Source organism: Pleuronectes platessa, chromosome 13, assembly GCF_947347685.1.
Source record: "Pleuronectes platessa chromosome 13, fPlePla1.1, whole genome shotgun sequence".
Lineage (NCBI taxonomy): Eukaryota > Metazoa > Chordata > Actinopteri > Pleuronectiformes > Pleuronectidae > Pleuronectes > Pleuronectes platessa.
The window spans coordinates 19,420,257-19,443,765 of NC_070638.1; the positions used below are offsets into that span (position 1 = coordinate 19,420,257).

The window sequence follows — 23,509 nt, forward strand, 5'->3', positions numbered from 1 at the left end:
AGAGATACTGGAGTGTAGCAAGAACTACTCACTTACTTTTGGCTGGTCATCTCACATGTGCACACGCACGCACGCACGCGCACGCGCACACGCACACACACACACACACAATTCCTTTTCTTTCCTTCGATGATGATCTTTGGACTTACTGTAAGTTTGGACACTATTATATATATATATATTTGGCTGAGAGAATCTGTGTATCTCAAAATACTTCTCCCACTTTGAAGGCTTATTACATTATCTTCTCTTGATTTAAAAGTTGCATCACAAGTGTCCAAACAATTGCTGTAACTACTGTAAGAGGACAGTTGGTACATTTCTGCAAAGGCCTTCTGCAGGTTGAAGTTAGATGGTGAACACCGACCGTGTCATTTCCTGTCTGAGTGAATATCCTTTAGCGACAGCTCCTACTGAGCGATGGCATTTTACTGACAACTCACGGGGGGGAACTGTCTCAGGCTGCACACGTCTCCCTACAGGACGGTTTGAGTTGCTCTTTTAAGCAAACATTTTATGAACATTGGGTAGATATTTACAGTGACTGTCAGTGTGTCTGCAAGGATCTCACATAACTGCAATGAGACAGAAAAACAACTTATTAAATATGATTTTAACACTAAGGTAGGGTTGTGATATTTTTATAGATAAGGAATTTCTCCATATATATATCTCCCACTCACACGCTGATCTCATTTCACATGTCTATGGCCTCTTAGAGTTCCTCAGGAGAGAAGGTGTCTTAATGCCTGCACATATATGCATTCAAAACAAATCTTGTTTGCCCGACTATTTTATACCGATTCCCTCATGTACGTTCTGTCTATGAACAAACAATGAAACAAATTACGTTTTTACTCCTAGATTTGGATCACCGATTTACCTTGTTTCTCTATTTTTGTTCTCCTGTATGTATTAAGCATATACACATTTGTTTATCTTTGTGGTTTTTATAATTGTATTATTTTTTTATTTTAAATGAGTTTATTTTAAATGCCCATTCACAAGTACGATAAGGTACCTGCTTTAAATCTATTTACATATTTGTATCTGTTCATGTACAGTATCAAAATTCTATATGTTTGTATTATAAAAAATAAATACTGACTCTACAGTATAGGCTACTGTGTGAGTAACTATAAAATATATTTTAAACAGTAATAATACAAGATTTGATATTGTGTTTGATTAGTTAGGGTTTTTGACTTTAGGTAATTTAGTTTTAGATTACAGACCAATTTGCTGAGGTTTACCTTTGCAGTCATTACTAGGTTAAGTACTGTATTTCAATTACATTTTAAATAATTTTTTCACTTCTCCTATAATAATGCACAAACCTAAAAATTTGTACTGCTATGTAGCAAAAGAGTAATGAGCTCCAAAATAGCGTGCACCTTCAGAGGAGGGTGGTTGGGTCGGGATAAAAGAGACTGAGATCACACCTGATCCAAAACATGCATAGTTACAAGAGTGTGTCCTCAAATTGATGGTGTTGTGTAACGTGCCACCTCGTGACATTATTCATTTTCATAAAACAGGCTTTAATGTGGCATGTTCACAAGGCAGAACAAGACTCCTGGGTCCAAAATGTCTCTGCTAATTACTCAGTAAACTGGTGTGTGATGTTGAACTGGGGAACTAATCAATGTGTATGGATCTAAGGTCCTGTTCAAAAATAATAGTCATCTTTATTTAAAAAGTTTCTTTCAAAGCAAAGTTCCAAAGTGCTTCACAATAAGCAGGACAATAAATCAAAAGGCTTTCTGGTCAAGTATGTTGGAGTTATTTCTACCAGTGTCTGTACAGATTAAAGCGCTTTGGAAAAGGTGAGTTAACTTGATTTCTGTTCTTGTATCGAATCAAGCAAAGGCATGGCTGCCCTCCTGACAATAAGCAACACATAGCAGAGGAGGTGCTGTTTGAAACATGTCAGAATCTGATGATACTGTGAGGAAATAGCTATCCAGTATTTCACATCAGCGGGAGTTTTCCATGACATTATTATATACTTTTCATGAGAGAGCAAGGTGTCTTCAGCAGCAGAGACTCTCTGACAGGAAGTCTTTTTAATAATAGAAACAACTTTAACCAATAGTGCAAATTGGGGATGGAAACATGTTTCACTTTCCTGCGAGACAAGCAAAAACAACTTGTCTTTTAGTAGAGGCTGCCCCAGCAGCGGTTATTTAAAGTGTCACACGTAATCTCCCCTCGCTCCACCCACACACAGTTTAGTAAACATGTCTGTGACTGAATCCACTCGGCAATTATCGGACAAAAAGCCCACCGGATCCCCCCAAAAACAGGCGGCTCAAAGCTCTCATTATGAGCGGGCTGTGAGGTGAGAGTAATAGGCCTTAAGACAGCGTAGACCGTGGCTTCTCAACCTGCTACCACTGGGGCCACATACCAAAAGATCCCTTTGGGCAGGGGCTGAATAAATCCCTGTCCACGGCTGATTAATTGAAACCAATGGATGGGGTGTCAGGAGGAGGAGAGAGGAGGAGGAGGAGGAGGAGGAGGAGGAGGAGGAGGAGGAGGGGAGAAAGTGGAGCCCAGTCAGATGAAGGGTGGGATAGATGGCCGCCCACAAGCTCGGGGTCACTTTCAGGTTACATCACTTCATACATTGAGAAAGTTGCCCGGCATGTCAAGCATCCACTTCACACTCTATACTACGAGGCATCTAGTGCTGACATACTACACTTTCAGGAGCACTTGTTGCTCCGGCTGCTGGTTGAAAAGACACATCCACATGATGCAACTGAGCATGTGAATACAACAGACGCAACAATTTGAAAAACAAACAAACTAAAAGACTACAAATATGGAAAAACGATGCCATACACGTTGAAGACACCCCAGGGAGATGTCAAGAGAGGTTTTGGTGATAAGACCCGCCACCGGTGTCAATGGGCTGTAAACAAACACACGTGACCTTCACAGCGGAATTTCTACGTCCTGCATGCTGCACCACCCCTCACCTGAACACTTCAAACGACTAAAGTATGCACAATTATCCCCTAAACTCTCTGGCTTTAAACACTGTTGAACCTGTAACGATATAGATGCGACACACTACTGAATCACTTTGTCCGAAGCATGCTGAACTACTCATCTCATGTCAAACAATCCGAATTTAAGCGTCTGGTCCACAGCTAGATTAAATCCATGTATAATTTGGTATTTCAGTCACATCACTAACTTCATTAAAAACTGTGTCATCCAGCTCCTTACCTGCACACGATTCTCCATGGTGATGCAAAAGCTTGATACTTAAAGTTCCAAACCTACAAGGCTGGAATCTTCAAATGCCTTCCCTGGGGGAAGGGGAAAGGGGTCCGGCTGTATGGGTGTCTTTGTAAGAAAGAAAAAAGGTGGGGGGCAGGGCTGAGAAGTGAAGGGAGGGAGGGTGTTGATGGGGCAAAGGGCAGGGGGTCTGCGATTGATATCCCAAATCAGCAAGAATTGGAACTTTGCTGCACCGACAAAGAAAGATGTATAAGAAAGATAGGAGAGTGCGAATAAATGTTCCAATGGGGGCTGACATGTTTATATGTTCATTTCTAGATGATCCTACTTGCCTGTGGGCAGGTGCTACAATCAAAGAGCTATTTTGAGAAAGATTGCCTGAGATTAACACCATGATGATTCCACAATAGTTCACTAGATTTTCAGTCCCATCTGCATGTGCCAGCTACATGAAAGATCCATGTTCATACCAAGTATTTGGTTTATTTTTGGATCTGCAATGGACCAATGTGCTCTGACAGTCTCTTTTACTGTCCATTGTCTGCGAGTGCAGGATGACAGCACCGCGTTAAAGCATGGTGAAGATAAGCTCCAGATCCAATTCAGGAAGAGGCTGTTTTCTAATGAAACAAAGGGATTACATGAGCCCGGCTGAACGACAGTGATGGGAAGTAGAGGCGGCAAATGAAAGCTCTGCGAGGGAACGGCGGAGTGGCGGAAAGGGAGGAAGAGAAGAAGAGTGGCAGTGATGGCTGATGTGTGCAGGCAGGTCGAGCTGGAGCCGCTGCAGCCGTGTGCACCCACCCATCCCCACCCACACTCCTCCGCCCCTCCGCCCCTCCGCCCTCTCTTGCTTGCTCACTCATTTGCTTAACAAGTTCATTTGTGCGTGGGCTTGCATCGGGGTATGGCTGTCAAGTGATGCGCGAGACTGGCCTGCGGAACTGTTGGCCCTCGCAAGCTGTTCACCTGCATCCCTCGCAGCCCTGCCCACCCTCCCACTCACTCATTCACTCTCACACACACGAGCACGCATGTCTGCTGTACGAGTAAATGGTTTGTAAATTCTAGTTCAGCCGCAATATTTCAAAGATATCAGCTGCAGAGCTGATATCTTTGAAATATTTTGAAGGTTTGTTTTGCTGATTGCAGAGTAGAATAACCGTTTAATGCCAACTGATTAACTTAAAGCTTGAGATTAAATTATGTCATGATCAAGAAAAATATGACTAAATTGTTATAATTGAAGCTCAAATTTGACAATTTATAAACTGGTGATTTATTTGAAGGTAGACTCAAGGTATTTGGGTTTTTGATTGTTGCTCTAACCCTGAGCCACAGCTCCATCTTTCTATATTATTTTCTCTTCCTCTCCAGCTAATACAAACATATATACGACTCCATCATCAGTCTCTCTCTATCTGACTTGTTTTCCCCTCATTGTTCCAACCTCATCTCTGTGGAGTTGGCCTCAAACCTCACTGCTGCTTCAACCGAAGTGTGCAAACACACACCCACAAGCAGCCTCAACGAGCATTATCCGCCCTTCTCCTCTGGTTCTTCCCGGGTCAGATGGGGAGCTGCCTCCACAAGCCTCATCATCAACTCTTTTCTCCACTGCTTTTTGCTTCCCACAAATCCGTGACAAAGCTGATGAATAAGCCTCATCAGCCTTTTTCTCCTCACCCCGTGTTCAAAGTTGCTGACTATTCCTTCTGCTGCTTGCAGGTTAGAGCACTGTATCGTGTTTGATTACTGGAGAACACAGACTGTAACAAAGCATTACTAACAGCCTTCGACAATCATCTCCGACTCGAACAGATGTTGTGATCTGAGCGTGTTCGGGTTCTGAATTAATCCTAGTAGCGTACACTGAATTTTAAGCATGTGCTGGAATGAATGAAATTCAAAAATTGATTTCAGGTCAACTATTCCTACTAATTAGTTGCAATATGGTAACACAACCTCAGAGCTTGTGTGGACACGTACAATTGAAGGACATGATGCCATGTTAATCAGTGAGGTAAGATGGTATTGAAGAGCAAATTGCAGTTGTTATGTTACAATATCATATTTTATAGTCTGAAAAACAAAAGAAGACTCCTCAGAGAAAATATGAGCCCATGGTGGTATTCACACATTAAAACATGGATCATATCTTCCCTTCATAAACCTAAACCCAAATCCCAGACACGCAATAAACATGATCAAAAACACAATATAAAGCATGGTCACTGTACCTTTGTTTGTAATTATGTTGTTTCAAAGGTCTTTTGTCAAGTAAGGAAAGAGATAAATGCATAAAAAGCCTAGTATTTCAGCCTGAATGAGGAAAGTGTTGACAGTAAAGCCTGTCTTAGCATTCACTTGCACTCTGTTGTGTAGACGATGTGATATAACCAGCAGGTTACATCAGATCATGAGGTATCAATGTAAATTAGGATGTGGACACATACAGTAGAAGACATAGTAAGACTGTAAATGACAAGGATTCTCCAGACAAGCTGCATAAAGAGAAAGGCCTAATCACAAAGCACCAACATTTTATATGTGTGAATCCTTTCTCTAATAAGCCCCAGAATTTACTGGACTGGATCAGCTGCAGGGAAACAGCAGACACACAGCAAGAGCATCCACACAACACAAGTGAATGTCTGCAATTTATGATCAAATACCATCTACATGGATTAATCAGTGTCTAATATTATCTTATTTGAAAAAGAGAAAAATCTTCAGATTCTCCCTGATATTAAGTTCTGACTTAATCTGCGTCAGACAGACCGAAAAAGACACACATTTTCATGTGTCGTCTCTGGTCTTCAGTTAGTTCTTGCAAAGCTTTGACGTGAACCTTTCTCCTCCGGATGCAAACATTAGGATGTAGCATGATGGCTAACTCCAGTTTATGCCAACTAGCCCCAAACTTGAATATTTCCACCACCATGTTTCAGTGTCACTTTGATACACAGTCGTTCCTGTTCATCTGCTCTATGGCAGTAACACCCTTCTATTACTGCTATCAATCTAAAACCCGGATTCGTTAGTAAATAGGACTTTATCCAGTCATTGCCCAATACACGTTTCCCTTCAGGAGAAGCGGTTTGGAAACTATATGTTCACATTTAGTCTGCCTCGTCATTCTTTTGAAACAATACAAACTTATTCAGTTTCAGAAAGGATGACCCATATCAGTCAGAAAGACAAAGTAGGATCGACTGTGGCCCAGTTAGATGACCCTGCACAGTCAGGTCGTTACATTTCAAAGCCTAGGCTCATATCAGTTGCGTAGGTTGAATGATATCTATCCCATGCTGCCAACCTGGACTGCACTAGCCTGAATTTTAAGTGGCATGCCAAGAAGAGTGAAGTCACAACCATGGCACAGTTATTCTAAGCTTGTGACAAAAAGTTCCAAGAAGTCAACTAAATGTGGATCTGCAACAGTGTGGTACAGTGAAAATCCAAAAGGCTTGAGGCTTAATGCGGTTTCCCTATGCCACTAATGGCAACTCACCTTTGCAACGACCCCCACATTTTTAAGTCGGGGGTGTTGTAGCCTGAAGAAGGTAACTGTAGCTGGGGTAACCTCAGTGTCACTGAGTCAACACTCTAAATAGCCATGGAGTGTGGGGTGAAAGAGCAGCTGCTTTTCCTACTGACCGCTGTGCAATGGGGTTAAAGGGATATATGACTAAGCTTTCATTTGTGGTGTTTCATCACTGTTGTTATGAGTGCTTCATCAATCCCCGCCAGTTCTAATCAGGCAGGACAGTGAAGACAACAAATATCACAAATAACCAGGAGTGGAGCTCGACCGTGTTGCGAGAGGATCCCAGCAACCATGATACCTGTCAACATGTTGACTTTCCGAGCCAGGATACTGCCAGGCCATCTTTGAACTCACTTAATTTGATCCCAACAACACGCCAACACAAGTTTTGTTCTGCATAGTTAGTTGTCCTACAATATGGCGACAGACCAACAGACATATAAACACCTGCTTACGTACTGACGGACCATATTGGGCGATGATGAGACAAAAACACAAACGCATGAGTGGAAAACAATGCTATCCCGTGTCTGCTTATAAAAGATTACTCCAATAGATACAATTAGGTAACAGGCTGACCCTGTGATAAGGGCAATACCAAGGTGTTGGACCACCTTAAGTTCTGAACCCTTTAACCCCAGTCAGAGACAGACGCATCTCTCCCGTGTGGATGCCAGCAGTTGTCTGAATCAATGTCATTTTTAGCGCCCCCATGGTGAGAGGAACTTTCTGAGGTAACGACCCTGCAGTTTCTCATTTCACTTAAGTTATTTTTGCTGCTTTGAGCTTCTCTCACTAGCTTGTTTTCCACACATAGTGATCATCACAAATACTTTGAGCATTTAACTCTATGTACTTTCATTAAAACCACACTTTTAGAATATCTTTAAAAAAATATATAGTACAGAAGCTTTTAGCATTAAGCTACACATAGATGTACAACACAGGTTTCTGGAGCGTTTCAGAAGATAAGCCTCACAGCAAGAAGGTTCCCTGTTCGAATCCCAGCCAGGCCAGGGTTCATTCTGTGTGGAGTTTGCATGTACTCCTGATAAGCTGGTGACATGTACCTCACCTCTTGCCCAATGACTCCAGCTCCCTGTCACCCCTTAAAGGATAAGCGGTAAAGATAATGAATGACTAAAACCTAGGGCTGCTCGATTATGGAAAAAAATCATAATCACGATTATTTTGGACAATATAGAAATCACAATTATTCAAACGATTATTAATATGTGCCCTTATTCTGAAGTCTATGCTTTATTCTTTAAATGACTGGAGCGTGCGAAATACAGTGAATCACTTCCGGTTCAGGTAAACACCGGTGACGGCTGCGTGTCTTCTCCCTCCGTGAAACCAGGATATCGGTGCCCGGTTATTCAAACCCTTAATGATGGCAACCCTAACACTCTCTGACCGGCTCACCGGCGCGGAGAAATGCGGGTCCGGTCTGACCGGTCTGAACAGCCAGGCGGGAGCGCGCTTGAAAATAATGGTGCGGCCGCTACATGGTCTGCTGCTGCTCGAACTTTTTTGACCCTTTTTGTCGATCGAACGGGGGGGCTGCCCTCCCTGATTTTCCACCGCCAGTCACCACACACACAGCTCGCCTCCTTCACTTTACAGCTGCTTGAGAATGAGTGCCAGTCCGCTGGGCCGCTGAATGCTTTGGGGGAAGGACTGAATTGCGAATGCGCGTCTCTTTCGATAAAAAAATGCCAAATAATCGTTTAAACTCGATTATAGTAGTTTGGAGATCCTTTGACCCAATAGTCAAAATCACGATTAAATTTCGATTAATCAAGCAGCCCTACTAAAACCTGATATAATCAGTCTTTCCACCTATTTCAGACTATGTGCCAAGCTAATAGACTGCTAGCTGTTGCCATAGAACAGGGCTATTCAATTACAAAGTCAGTTGGGCCAGATTTTCAAACCAAGACATTTCGCTTGGCCAGACAATTTCTTCGGCCGGTAAGCAGCAGGTAATGACAAATTTTAAACCAACACAACTGAATCTATCTGAAAACAAGTATGGTTTATACATTGTTTCCCTTGTGGACACAGGCAAATCAAAAAGTGCATTGAAAATATATTGCTGTATGGAGAGCAGTCTGCAGGGGGGATTTACAAGGGGCATTTCAGAAATAAACATTCAACCCCAGAGGACAGTGTAGTTGCATGTGTGAGTACAATTTTGCATTAATTCGGCAACTATCCCAATAGCAATGGCAAGCCATTCCCAGTTTGCTCCAGCTCTGATTTGTGCCTCTGACTAACCTGCTCACCACAGAAAGTAGAGGATTGTGGGTCAGTCATGATATTTCGAGCCATCTGCCATTCAAAACATATAGTCACAAAGATTGAGGATTTCCAGTAACTATAACAAAATGGTTATATAGGATTCGTTTGGGGGAAATATTAGCAAATGCTACAAACAGCAGTTTGTCACACTTGGCTAGCATATCCTTTCACATTTATATACCCAGCAGGTCATTGACCTTTCCCTCCACTTCTTCACCCCTCCCTTCAGCTGCCCACCTCTCCTCTCAGCAAGCTATAGTCTGCTGGTCAGCTTCTCATCCACCCCTCCTGTCAGCCATCATCCGCCATTAATACCTCTAATTTATCCGCCAAATTTTTCAAATATCTGTCTACACAACCACAAGTGTATGCTCAGTTTGCGGTTCGTGGTTTAGTACGACTGTGTGCTTCTGCAAGGCAGCTGTGAGCCCGCAAGCTTGAGTTAGTGAAGTCAGAGGGAGACTAAAGGTTAGAGCCACCACAGGGAGATGGACAAGGGGCGCGCACACACACACACACCCATCTATTCCTGACTCTTTTCCACGTGTCTGTTCTCTTGCTTTCTGAGCCTTGGTGCAGTGGGTAAACACAGCTACTTTGCACTTCCGCTCCATAAACTGCAACACCTGCCCCCAGATGGGCAGAGTTTGTGTGCGTGTGTGTGTGTGTGTGTGTGTGTGTGTGTGGGCCCCTGCTGGCTCCCTACGCTAAATGTAATGTACTGAACTACATATTGGCAGCTGTCATAACCTTATATATGACGTCCATGGACAGCCAATTCCAAGTCATGACAAAACCCTGATAACATGTATATTTAATATCCACAGTCTCTGCAGTTAGAATTTAGACTGCTAAACAGGCACTGAACTGACAGCCTGCAGGGCTGATAGGATAAATATGTCCACATACATTGATATAAGAGACAGAAAAAGAAAAGGTAGGTGTTTAAACTCAGCGGGACCCTGGCTGAATGGATGCACACTGCACTGGAAGAATTTGTACTTTTCTACACAACAGGCTCCATTAGCTTCTTGGCACGGCACCCTTTGATCCAGAAAATATGCTTATATACAAAGCAATAATCTGGGTCAGTCCGTTGACGCGAGTCATTTTCTCTGAGTTGTTAAACAAGTAGTGATCAGTTAAGATGGAATATTCTTAAAAAAGCCTTTGACAGTTTAAAACTCATAATACTCAAATATCTGCTTGAAAAATTATAAAATCCGGTATTTTTCTACAAACTACAAGAAGTCAAAGCAATGACAGAGCAATCAGAGCTGCTGTCTGGCCATGGAAATGGGATCTGATCTGATCGTTCCTTTGGGGATGTCGGAGCCAATCACCAGTGCTCAGTTTGCAATTATCAGACCAATATGAACTCCTTATTACTGCAATAATTAGTCAAGCATGTCTTGAAATCACACATGACCCCAGACTATTGTCACAACACAGAGAGGTCGGTCTGCCACTGAGAGGAGAGACGTGACCCATGTAATGACCGAGGAAATGAGGGAATGGGTCTTTGAGTGCACTTGGACTTTTTCTTTAAAAAAAAAAAAAACTTTCAAGACATGATATTGGGTGAATTAAGAAAAGGAAGAAGTTTCTGTGGATTAGTGACAGATCATGGAAATGTTTAGAAGGAGGTGCTAATGGAAGCAAGAGTCTACAGGCCGCAATCCATTCAGGTTTATTCAAATCAAAATGTTAGTATTTTAAGTGTATTGCTCCTGTATTAGTACCATTACCCAGTGGATCAATTATTGTTATTAACTTAAACCCCCAAAAAAGTTATTGCTCCTCACTTTTAACTTGTGGTCGAACGGTCTGTGACCTCAAAGCCATCTTGAAAATAAACTATATTAAAAAGCTGTTTCAGTAAATCAAATTCACAAAAAAGAAAATGGGGGAAAATCTAAATTTGAAGTGTTGCCTTAAATTAGCTTGACACAATGAATGTTATAGCAATATTTTCTAAAACAGACTCATCTGTCCATGATAGAATGTTTGTTTTTAATCAGTATTATATTGGCTTTCATTCTTATTTTCTCTATATTTGACAAACCTTTCTTCAAACTTTCACACTCTTTTCCTTGTTTCTACAGTATGCTCATTTACCTGGTGTGTCATGTGTCCCCAGTTTCCTTCTCTCAGTGTTGGAGTGTGGCAGTGTGTCTTGCTGCTATATATGTGGCACGACGCTCCATCCAACATTTTGCTCAAGGAACATGGCCTGGTTTTTGGAACTTTGCACGTTTCTGTTTCTTTGTGCCTGCAGCATCATTCTTGTTTGCCAGTCCTGTGCTGAGCCTCATCCAGCTCCCTGGTTCACCTGTCCTGGATCCTGTTCTCCCTTTGACCTGGCATTTCCATCCTGGTCTGCTGCCCGTCTCATTCTCCGGCCATCCAGCCCTCAATATCAAACCAAACTTTTTTAAGTCCACAACAAAATGATCATCTTTATCAAAGAGTTATGGCTATTTGAGGACGGGGTTTTAGGGCACAGGTTAGAATTTACTTTTTTGGCAGCAGCTATTTGCTAGTTTTTACCAAGGGGATGGTCCTGATGGCAGTGTGTGTGTGTGTGCAATCACGCAAAGTAACGGAAGAATACAACAATGTGAGTGTGAGGTACCACACCCCGGCAGTAGGGAACTGTATGCCTGCTGAGTGACTCACGCACAGTGAAGAGGTTTCTATAAATGTTATGCTGAATCCTGCCTTCCTGCTGAAGACAGTAAAATCTTTACGAATGGCCACCAACGCAGGTAGGATATTTCCTGGTGCTGCTGTTGATCAATCTGACTGTGACAGTCATTGTTTTTGTGCAGGGGAGAGAGGCAAAGAGAGCTGGCTTCCTGTTCTTTTCGAATATATACTGTGAATCCCATGATTAAGTAAGCAGTGTTAACTTTATCATGCTCACCTGCACATATATTCTCAAACCGCACATGCAGCACTTTGCAAGATGAGGGGCTGACTGGGAGGGGATGGCAGAGTTGACAGGTTGTTTAAAGGTGATGGTTTTTTAGTCAATTTGGTTTAAAGTGGGCAGCATCTCCCTTATTTATCGCCAAATCACCTACTGGTGAGGTTTTAAGTAATGGTTCGGGTCGGGATTAAGCATTTAGATGAGATGGTGACAGTTTGAGTAAGTGAATAGGGAATGCATGTTGTCGATAAGTGTCCTTGCAAAAATAGAAATACAAGATTAGTGTGTGTGTATGTGTTTGTGTGTTGGAATGAAGAGAGCTTGCGAGCGCTAAGCGTTATCAGCTTAGTCTGCACCTGAGTCAAGCCACAGTAATCAGCCTGGAACTGTACCAACCCACAGGGATTTCTGCTGAACCTCCTGATTACCACTCCATTACCACTGAGGAAAAGCTGCGAGAAAACAAGCAAGGAACAGCGGCAAAACTGCGGATTCAAGGCATAGATTGTTTTCTTGCGTTTAAATCTCTAAGTGAACAAATATCGACAATACCACGCCTGGCACAAGGATTAACAACTGACTTAATATGCTTTTGTTACATTGTGTTTGCCAGCCCTTGAGACTACAGATAAATAACATCCCATCATGAAGATATTTTACAATGTTTCTTGGCAGGAAAGACACTGAATGACCTCAGTTTGAAATTATGTTAACCTGTTAAGATGCTTAGTCCTGTCAGTCAAGGTTTTGGGAGAAATGTTTTAATGTAACAAACCTAAAACATCCAGAATGAGAGGATTAGCATGTGCACCGTTGTAGAGCACACACACACACACACACACACACACACACACACACACACACACACACACACACACACACACACACACACACACACACACACACACACACACACACACACACACACACACACACACACACACACACACACACACACACTGTCAGCAATCTATGCAGGTGTTGTTGTGGCATGTGCGTTGCATTTAAAAAAATCTAATGTTTGTGCATATGCTTGCAGGTGTGTGTATGTGTGTGCGTGCGTGTTTGTGCATTTGCCAACAGAACTATAGCAAGCTGACTCAGCCCAACCAGCAGCAATCAGAAACAGGAGACAAGGACTTGGCTAACAACATAAGCCGGCAGCAAGGTCGGATGCACACGCACGTACACAGACACACACAGTCACACAGTAACACACACACTTCAGCTGCTATAATGAAAGTAGCTGTAATATCTTATCTTAAACAAATTCTATGATTTAATTGTCTCAAAGTAATTTGACAGTAAAATAACGAGAGCTGAGCCAAGGATTATTTGCCCAAGTGTGCGATTAAAGCAGCTTGTTGAAGGGAGGGGGGGTCGGGGCTGGGGGGGGCATAAATATCTGCCTTTTCTGGACACTACCGCTTTTCTCCTCTGTCACTCTCTTTCACACACACGGCGGACCAGCCCACTTCCTTACCAACCCCATCTCTCACAGGGCTGCCCGGACTTCCCACTGCAATTACTTATAAAAACTTTTCAGGGCCGCCACACGTGGTCAGGTTTTTAAAGAGCTGCGTCCCCCTCCTCACGTGGTGCGGGGGGTATTGAGTCGTCACAGACCCCCTTGAATGATCACTGAAAAATAAGGCGGCGTAGACAATAGCTCGTCTTGATGAATTCAATTCTTTCAGGACCCTGTACCGTTGTCCAGGCAGCTCCGGGCAAAACAATCGTTGCTTTGATAGTCCAAGAAACACACACTCACCCAGTTGCTCTTAGAAACTCCCTCTAACTACTTCCGAATTTGGATCTAAAGATGATATACATCAGACCGGAACTTGGGGCACAGCTCGTTTTTTTCTTCCCAGTCCTCCAGCAAGATCCCATTCCTAGAGTTGGTGGGAGGCACAACCAAGCACGCTGGCCTCGGATACAAGTTAACAAGAAAATGGAACAAACAAAAACAGAAAAACAACATGACAGCTTGAACTGACCTGGTCTGCTGTGGAAGCAGCAATGGTGTTCGACTCAGACATGATTTGATGCTGTGACCCAGTGGTGCTTCTCTGCTGGCCACTGTGGGCTCCTTCATTCACACCTTGCCTTTCAGTTCCGAAGCGAAAGAGGGGGGAGAAAACACAGTATACCCTCCCTTTTGCCCTGGCTTGATTAATGCCTGAATTACTTTCACCTCATTTCATCTGATGGAGTTCTGCTTCCTCTCCGCCTCTCTTGCTCATTCGGCATGGTAGCCCACTCTCTCTCTCCCCACTCTCTCTCTCCCCCTCCCATCCTTCTGTGATTCCAGCTCTGCCTCCCCTCCATCCCTCCCTCCTTTGCGCCCTTACTTTTTTACTCACCCCTCCCTCTTTCTCTCCTCTCACTCTTTTACTTTCTCTTATTTGCCCGTTTTTCTGTCGAATTTCAGGAATATGCACCCTTCCTCCTCCTTCTCCTCTGTTGTCCGCCTCCCCTCTTTTCTCCCCAGCTCCCACCATCTCCCAAAAAAGACACAGGAAAGATCCACAGTCTTTTCCCTCTACCTCCACAATGAATGGCTCGTTGTCACTCCAGCACCTAGGCTGAATACAGAGCGAGCAAGCAGGGAGAGAGGAGGACCGATGGTGGTGGCGGAGGGGACGGGGAGACGGGGGGTGTTGAACTTTTACTTTAGCTGGCCCGAGTAAAATGGGGGGAGGTCTGGTGCACCCATGGGCTCCAGCCAAGCTCTCTCTCTCCCTCTCTCTCTCTCTCTCCCTCACTCTCTTTCTCCCAACAGATTAAAGTAAGGGCACAAAAAAAGTGAGGAGCCAACAAGTGAGGAGCCTGCACGCCTTCCACTGGACAGGCCTGTACGATCCCCCTCCCTCCTCATCCCCCCTCCACACCTCTCTGTCTCTCTTCCGTTTGTTTTCAGAGGCAGCTGCCGCAACTCTGCAGACCACCAACAACTTCCCTTTCAGCGGCACTTGACTCTTCCAAATCCTCGTCCGTCTCTACATCCTGACATTGCCAATGCAACCCCCCCCCAAACCCCCTTGCCATGTCACACAGAGAGGCCGACCGAGCCAGAACCCTCCTCCTTCCACGACATGTTCACAGAGTTACGCCCTTTCAAATTCAATCGCTTCCCTCCTGAGCCCCTGTTTTGTTGCATGCATTGTTGTCCCTGTTTACCACCATATGGCTAATGGTTATCCACAACAAAGAGCCCGAGGTGAAAGCGAGGAAGTGAGCACACAATGAGGAAAGGTAGTGCGTCCACAAAAGAGGCGCGATGGCGAGATCAATAAATACATCACTGATGCGGCAGGAACAACACACCATCTTTCAGCGTGTCACTCAGCGTCACCTTCTCATGACTGGAGTTGGTGCGAGACGTGTCAAACGTGGACAGGCAATTGGCGCCCGGCCTAATGGGTGTTTGATAGCCGGGGACAATGGCCGCTGCCGCTTGAGTGGAGGCCTTCCAGTTATGTTTAACACAAGATGATCAACGCAGACAGGATGCCATTCATTTGTCTATCAATTCAGAGGGTTAGAATCTCACAGGGGATCCAATAAAGGAATCATTACCATATATCCGCCCTATTCAGGGTGCTCATAGGAAGTAGTGAGGGCAATGAAAACAAGTGCTCTCAGCAAATAGTCCTGCATTTACACATTGAGAACAGACAGATTATTGTTGAGGGGGAACTAATGCACATAGGCATAGATTATTCCTTCTGTAGAGCCCTTGACTACCCTTAGGATATTACATGAGCTCATTTATCATGATGATATTTGGGAAGATGTTTGTTTAGTTACCTAATATTAGTTACAATACCAGGGAGTAGTGACACTACATGCAGCTATGATACTATTTGAACTGCATTGCCCTGCAGCCTAGAGGGTAGTTTTTAAATTACGCAACATTTACGGGCATAAAATTAAATTTTTTCCCACTAAATAGTACCGAAGCTCGACTTAACACTACTCTGCTCCATTCTGTCAAACTCCTACACCCAACAGCCACATGCTGAAGCTAAACATTTGCCCCATCACACACAACCAATCCTTTGACAACCAAATACATTTATTTTGTGGTGTAAATAAAAAATTGTCCATAAAGATTCATGGTTTTATTGGTTGTATTACTGTACTTTCTACGTTTGGCTACGTTTACTGAGTAGTGTGTAGAGAAGCTTGCTAATTTGTATAACCTAAAAGTTTAGCATTGCTGTAACTCCCATAGAAAATTTGCTTCTTTTGTCACCAGCTACAATTTAAAAGTATCTTCCTCAACACTGGATTTAACTGAATCTACATGTGGCCTCTGTAGCTATAATGTAGGCTGTAGCTAATAGATGATTTGACCTGACCTGATCTGAGCTCATCATGCCCCAAAGACAACTTTTGAGAAATAATCGTAATTTTAAGCTGCGAGTTCCTGCAATTGGGGAAGATATTGGGCTAGGATTATGTTTAAACATAAAAAACTGTATTACTCAGGTTGGGGATGGCTAATTTTCTCTATGGCTCAATCATCTTTTTTACTCTGAAATCTAGCAACTCATCAGCACTATGGCAACTACGCAGTTAATTTGTTAAGAAATGTGATTGGTCAGCTCAGCCTGAGCGCGTCTCCCACAAACTTTTGATGCTAATTGTGAGGACAAAATTATGGAAGATTAAAAGGGGAAAAAAAGGCTCAGTAATCCTCTCGTTTACAAAAAAACACATTTTGTGATCTAGCGAAGCCATTTCAGTCACTACAATTTTTCTCTATCGGAAATGAAACATGTTAACATGATGACTTCTGCTGTAATGGTAAGGAAATAGCTTAGTTTATAGGACAATGAAAACCTTCCAGTTTCATTCTATTTTATGTGGGGTGGGACTGGGTGTACGACCCAGTACTCTGGTGCTGAGGTGGTACGTTTCGTCCACAGCAGCTATAGCAGGAAGCTCAATTCGCCCTTTGACAATATTCCTTACTAAAAGGTGGGAAAAGGGTTTTCAATATGGGTGCACTATGAATCTTTGCAGCAGACAGTACACTTCCAGCTAAACACAACACATGTGGGGCACGCTATTTGTGAGTCCTCTTCTGCGGGGGCCCACTTACTGCAGGTTAAGACCTTCTGTTCACCAGCAACACAAAACCGACAACAATTTTAAAGTAATGCTTCTTTTTTTGGAAAAACGCGATGTGCACTGCGTGAGTGTTTTCAGAGTTAAATACATGCTTACAGGTCACTGCAGTCAGCGGGTGGTGGTGAGAGTTCATGCAGTGGCTTCTTTGTGACGACAAATTGTCATACACATACACATACAACGTGCAACAAGAGATCATCTATTTTAGAGTTGCAACAAAGACTAGAACAATACATAAGCTTTACAACTGTGTGTGTGTGAGTGTGTGTGTGTTTGTGCTAGAGAAATAAACTATGGTAGATCATTAGTTCCTTCACAGGGATCCAGACACCTCTTACCAACTCTGCCTCAGATGGGTCTGTTAGGGCGTTTAACAAGTGCCACACACACACACACACACACTCTCAGTATGGATGGGGACATTAAATATGTTTTAAAAGCTTGTTGGGGCGGCAGCAGGCTGTTTGCGGAGGGAGGACGGATTTGTATCGTTAACTAATTGCGCTATTATGTGAGGTCATTTAGCTCTAATTAGAGAAGCACAGATGCTGCTGCTGATAACAAAACCAACTTGTTCAAATCTCACTTGCTTCTTTGTGTAAGCACTTAGCCTGTGAGAGAGAATATCAACGTGCACTCTGAGGATGTTTAATGAATATTCAACAGCACAGAAGCCTGAAGATGTTCCCGATTCCAAGAGCCTGAACTGTTTTCCTGAGAGCACCTCCACCAACACTTGCATGCCAGTACGTCTTTGCACTGTCCGGGTGGTCCTTAAAGTACAGAGGGACTCAAATGAATTGTGTATTTATGTCTGAAGGCTTTCTTCTTAACAGGCCTCAGGGACTGGCTGGATTTATTCAGTCTGGGTCTACAGCTAATAAGAATAACCGCTTCTGGATTAACAAAGAACACTATGCCATCACAGCTCCATTCACACTGAGCCTGTGCTGCTTACGATAAGAAATGTGCTTTTAAAAAAAAAGTTCAGAGAAAACTATATCTGATAATGGTCTTTTGGCAAAACTAACTAAAAAAGGACAAACAGGTGCCAACTCTCTACTACCCCTATGTGAGGTAACAGTTTCTGGCTTTATTATAAACTATTATTAATTCTCTATTTAACGTTGGACAGAGAAGTCAGTGTTTGACTGTTAAGAAGGAACGTATTGTTTTTTTAAAGTAGTGTGACTTGTGGTCCTGCTCAGCGTACTCCAACAGTGTTATCCCCTATTGATCTGTAAACTTAGCTAATCAGTAAAAATGGGGAATGATACTAGCAAGCAAACCTAAGCTGATTAGATAGATAATCATGATGCTGAAACAGGAGACTTCTAAGGTTTTTCCAATACTTGACATTGATTGGCTAGTACACCGTCGTGCATCTCACGTCGACTCGTGACCAATTCAGCTAGTGTAGTTTCTATTTTTCTAATTGCAAAGAAAGAAACTGTAGTCTTTGAATGGAGAAAATGAATGAACCAATTCATTCTGTGAATAACGTTGCCACTGTAATATCATTATGATTTTACTACCAGAAAAATGATCTTCCTCGTTATTCAAACATTTAATTGTTGGTGGTGAAGACTCTAAGCAATCCTGCGAGCCCCTCCACTTACTGTTTCATGCCGTCTCAACTTCCTGCAATTGGTCCGAAAGTCTGAACTATACACAAAATGTTTTCACACTGCAAATGACCACAACTCTGTCTAATACACACAATTTAGGTCTATTGGTTAAGACCTATACACCTGTTATTTTGGGTTACTATGGGCAGCACTTTTCCTATGAGGGGCATGTAGGGGGTCAGTATCTTGCCCAAGGACACCTCGGCATGCTGATGGGGAAATGCTTGTGTGATCACCATTTTATGTCCTCCCCAGTGTAAAGACCAGCAGTGAGGAGGGCGGGCAGAGATCTCCTCTCTCCTCACGGCTTTTCTGTTCATTTCCAAAGACACGCCAACATCCATTACATGTGAGCCTGAGGCCAAACACATGCGGACCTCAGATTCCGTCGCTCGACATACATGAGAAACAACACATGGTGACTTTCATCGACGTTCAAACGAAAAGTGAGAGATAAAAGACTGAGAGGGGGAAAAAAAGCTTCCTTTTCCAATTTCATTTTAAGCTTGCACTCTGACAATCCAATATCCCCACTGATGGCCGGAACAAATACGCGGTAATTTGAAGATTAATGCAGCTTAAGTCTCACATTTCCTCACTCGTCCTATAAAGTAGACGTTGAAATCGAGCAGGTAATAAAAAGGTTCCTGCGGCATGTGGGAGACACGAGGTTTCAGCCACACACTCCAGACGAGGGGGCAGATAAGGTGAGATGAGAAACTTTGAACACAAATGTTGAACGTTTGCATTCTGACATGTTGGTTTAACAACACTGTTAACAGCTGTTCAATTTAATACAAATGATTTGGGCCAGATTTACTCTTTATACACATTCTTTGAAAGTGTGTAACTATATCATCAATAGCGTCAACACTGACAGCCATATGGCAACTGATGCCAGGGCCTGTTTTTATGTAGCTCTGGTTAAAGCAAATAAGATGATTACACATTACAGTCAGATTCAAGCAAATACAATCACACAATATCTGCCACCCTATACTCTCGCACAGCGCTAATCAAAATTGATGCATTGATCGAATACTAGTGAATAAGTCCCTATCGTGATGTGAGGACAATCTTTATTTTACATTAACATTGCATTTGTCTAGCTCCATTTCAAATGCACTACATTTAGGTGTTTCATTTAAGCAACATAGACTTTAGATAATGATGGACGACATTACTGCTCCCCAGAAGTGGAGCCAAAGTGTCTTGACTGCCCCTTGTGGCTGGCTGCAGTATATATTATGAACCCTGCTTCCTCTATGTCAGTGGATAAGACATGGCCTAAACGACAAAGTAAAAAGTAAAAGTAAAAATGCACATCTAAATTGTTTTCCCAAAGATTGTTCTAAAAGTCGTTTTTCATTTAACCAGGAAGTTTAGTTTTAATTTGATGGTATAAAAGTGGGGTCAAACCTGATGATAGACAGCTGAGATTGATTTGTGATTGGTTGAGCATGTGTATTACCTGAATACTCTGTTTAACCCTCCCCAAATCACTACAGGCACAGACTCTGGCTCCAAATGACGTCTTCAGTGCAAAATGGTAACATTCATACCAAGGATATTTGGGCTTCATTTCTGGAAAGTGGAAAGAAGTGGTGACGCGTTGTCCATCTTTATATAAAGGCTATGGTAAGCAATCAGCAAAAACACAGATTAGTCATTTTCAGTCTGCAATTAACATCATGCAACTTACACTACAATAGAAAAATACTGCCTGGGTCACAGCTTGTGAGCCTGTAGAGAGCCCACACTTTAAGCTTCACAATTCATACACGGTGGAGGAGCTCTGACAGCATAAAGAATATTATTTTGGTGTCTGTTGGACCGTGGGGGAGATTTGGGGTATTTTTGGAGTGGCTGACTCCACAAACACAGCAGAGCATGCAGCAGGTTCGAGGGCTGGCAGAGGAAAGTAAGAAGAAAAAGTGACAGGAAGATTTAAATACACAGACACAAAGACATAAGTCAGAGGAAGAAATTATCTCCTTTCTTTTGAATTATTTTCATTTCATCTCCTCCCTCGTGTTTTTTCCCCCGTTTTTCAAAGCACTATCTGTCTAAATTCAAATATCACTGCATCCTTGTGATAGATATATCTCTCCCAGGCCTTTCTTGTATGGGCAGAGACAGTTTTTGATCCAAAAGGCCAATGAAAAACAATTAATTTTCAGTGAAACATTGCAAAACTTCCTTGTGCACAATGTTGTTTTCACAGATTGCAGCTGAGTAGGACTGTTAGGTGGTCTGCTTTAAGGCCAGTTTTTTTCCATACAACCTAAATGCAATGTTTTTCCTGATATTACCAAACCAGTTCAAACTATATGACTAGTTAAACAAATCATTCGATTGTGAAACTTAAGCCCACTTTGATGTGACCACATACATACATACATACACGTGCAACCACCAGTGCCTCACACATGAAAACATAGACACGAGACAAAAAGATTAAACTCAAAAGCAGAGGTCAAGCAAACAGCAATATAATCCCAAAACATTCAAATCAGTGATTATTGGATTAACTAGAGAAAAAAAAGCCCTGGCATTGGTATTGTAATGTCATTGATTCTTTTTTTTTTTAAGATTCAGTCCCTTAAGTCTGATGAAGGCAAACTAACCAAAACATGTGGGAAAACGCAAGATGTCGTGGAACCTGTTTCAGGTGAACAGACTTGGAACCTATTGTTGTCTTAAACATCACCTTATAAAAAAGGTTGCATTGCTGGAGCCCCTTTGATTTATCATTTTCACTCAGGCCATCCACACGACTCTGAAATTAAGTCTCTACAGGGCATTTTTAATCTATAAGAGCTTAGAAACTTAATGTACACACTGATTTGGGCTTTGACTGAGCACATAGACTGTTACATTTTAACAGATATATAAAGCTATCTGCCTCAGCCTGACTTCATGTCTTTTAATATCCATGGATCATCCTGCTCTCACACTGAAAGGCTATTCTCACAATGTCGTGTCTCGACTCCGCAGATCCCCCTCGATCTATATATCTGTCCCTTACAGCAATTAGGTTAATATCGCTTCACCTCTCGTTAGCTCAGCAGGCCTATGATGAGACGTCTAACTGTGAGAGGGGCCTCCAAACTGAAGGAAGCATCGATAAGCCCGACTCCCTCTTCCCTCCTGAGTGCATCATATGAGGAAAAGCTGAGAGGTAGAGATGTCGAGGGAAGATAAGGGATAAGAGAAGTGAGGGAAGGCCTGATGGAATAAAGTGAAGGAAAGAGCAGCGAGGACATACATGTAACTTCACTGCGTTGATGGTTCACAATGGCACATGCACCGAAGCAGCCATATAGCAGAAGAAAAAGGAAAGAGACACAGAAAGCTCAGTTTTGCATCAGCAGGTCGGCTTTGTCTGGAGCAGTAATGGAAGAAAATGCGTCGTAGCAGTCCGAAACAGCAAGTTCGTTTTTTTCCCCCATTGGACGAGGGGAAAAGAGAAACTGTTTCAGAGTGAAGAAACTGGAAGAAGACATCAGCAGCAGAGAGCATACAAAAAGGAACAGAAATGGACCGATGAATGAATCTGAAAAAAGGATGGAAGGGAGACGGGGAGTGAGTGAGGGATGTTTGTCCGGCGGTCCGGCTGACCCGAGGTGCCCGGGACCTGAACTGGCCACTCTGGAAACCCAGGGGAGAAAGACAAATGATGAAGAGGAAGAAAAAAAGAGGGAAAAGAGAGACAATTCCAACGCTTGGTTTAACCTGAAGTTTCCACGATAATTTCGCTTTCCCATCCCCCGACCCCTCATCCCTCACTGCTTTGGCTGGGAGGGCCCCAGCTGTTCGGTCTGTATAAATAGCGTGAGGCTCGGAGCCCCTGGGAGAACAAGGCTCATCGGAGAGAAGGCATGGGAACAAATCGGGCCGGAAAAAGCACACAACATACACATTTTGACAAACATATGGGACCATTGCTGGGGATGAAAGGGGGGGAACATGTGACTGAAGTTGGCCTCACGTGGCAGAAGTCACTGTTGCGCTTGAAATGTGGCGAGAGAGAGAAAGAGCGGAAAACAGAGGGACACAAATTATGACTTCATCTTTCACTAAGAAAAGATGCCAGCGTCTAACATACATGAATGATGATTAATTACTACTTGTGAAGCATCAAGATAAGCAAAAAAAGGTTTATCTGTCCATCGCTGCACCAAGACGCAGGAACTTATACACAACACGTTGTCTCTGAGGGTCACAACATTTATGCTCAACATTAGATACGTATGCGGAAAATAAAGGGAGCCTTCTGCCCGTACACAGCGTTCTTTATGTCTGTATGTGTACACATCTTCTGAAAATCTACAGACAAGGACAAAACAGACGAAATTAAGCAGCACAACTACAAAATGCGAACTTTAGACGATAGTTCAAGTGACACGAACATAGAAGTTGAGAAAGACCTGTGAGTCCGGGCACAGGGGGACAAACTGTTACTGCAGAAAAGCAGAGAGGAGATTGGACTGGAGTTGAAAGTGAGTTGAACAGTGGTGAAGGAAAAGTGGAGGATCATGCCAGGTCGCTATGCACTTCTCTCTAGTGGATGTTTTGCTTAACAATAATGGCAATGTAAATGATCGTTTGAAACGCACATCTTTTTAAGTCAAGAATAAAACTTGAAACTCAAATTTCATCCAGGACCAGGAGTTTAGATTAAATGAACGTCTACAATTC

The 23,509-nt window shown here is 42.9% G+C and overlaps 1 protein-coding gene across 3 annotated transcripts in view; it reads right to left on the minus strand.

Moving 5' to 3' along the window:
* Window positions 1-23,509, minus strand: part of slc6a9 (solute carrier family 6 member 9) — a 56,349-nt gene that overhangs the window by 25,122 nt on the left and 7,718 nt on the right. For 2 of the 3 annotated variants that reach the window (XM_053437135.1, XM_053437134.1), the window contains exon 3: window positions 20,280-20,392. The exons of the other annotated variant lie outside the window; for it this stretch is intronic. In XM_053437135.1, the coding sequence (XP_053293110.1) occupies window positions 20,280-20,390 (111 nt within the window). In that variant the 5' untranslated portion in view covers window positions 20,391-20,392. The remainder of the gene's footprint in view (window positions 1-20,279; window positions 20,393-23,509) is intronic. 3 annotated transcript variants of the gene reach the window in all.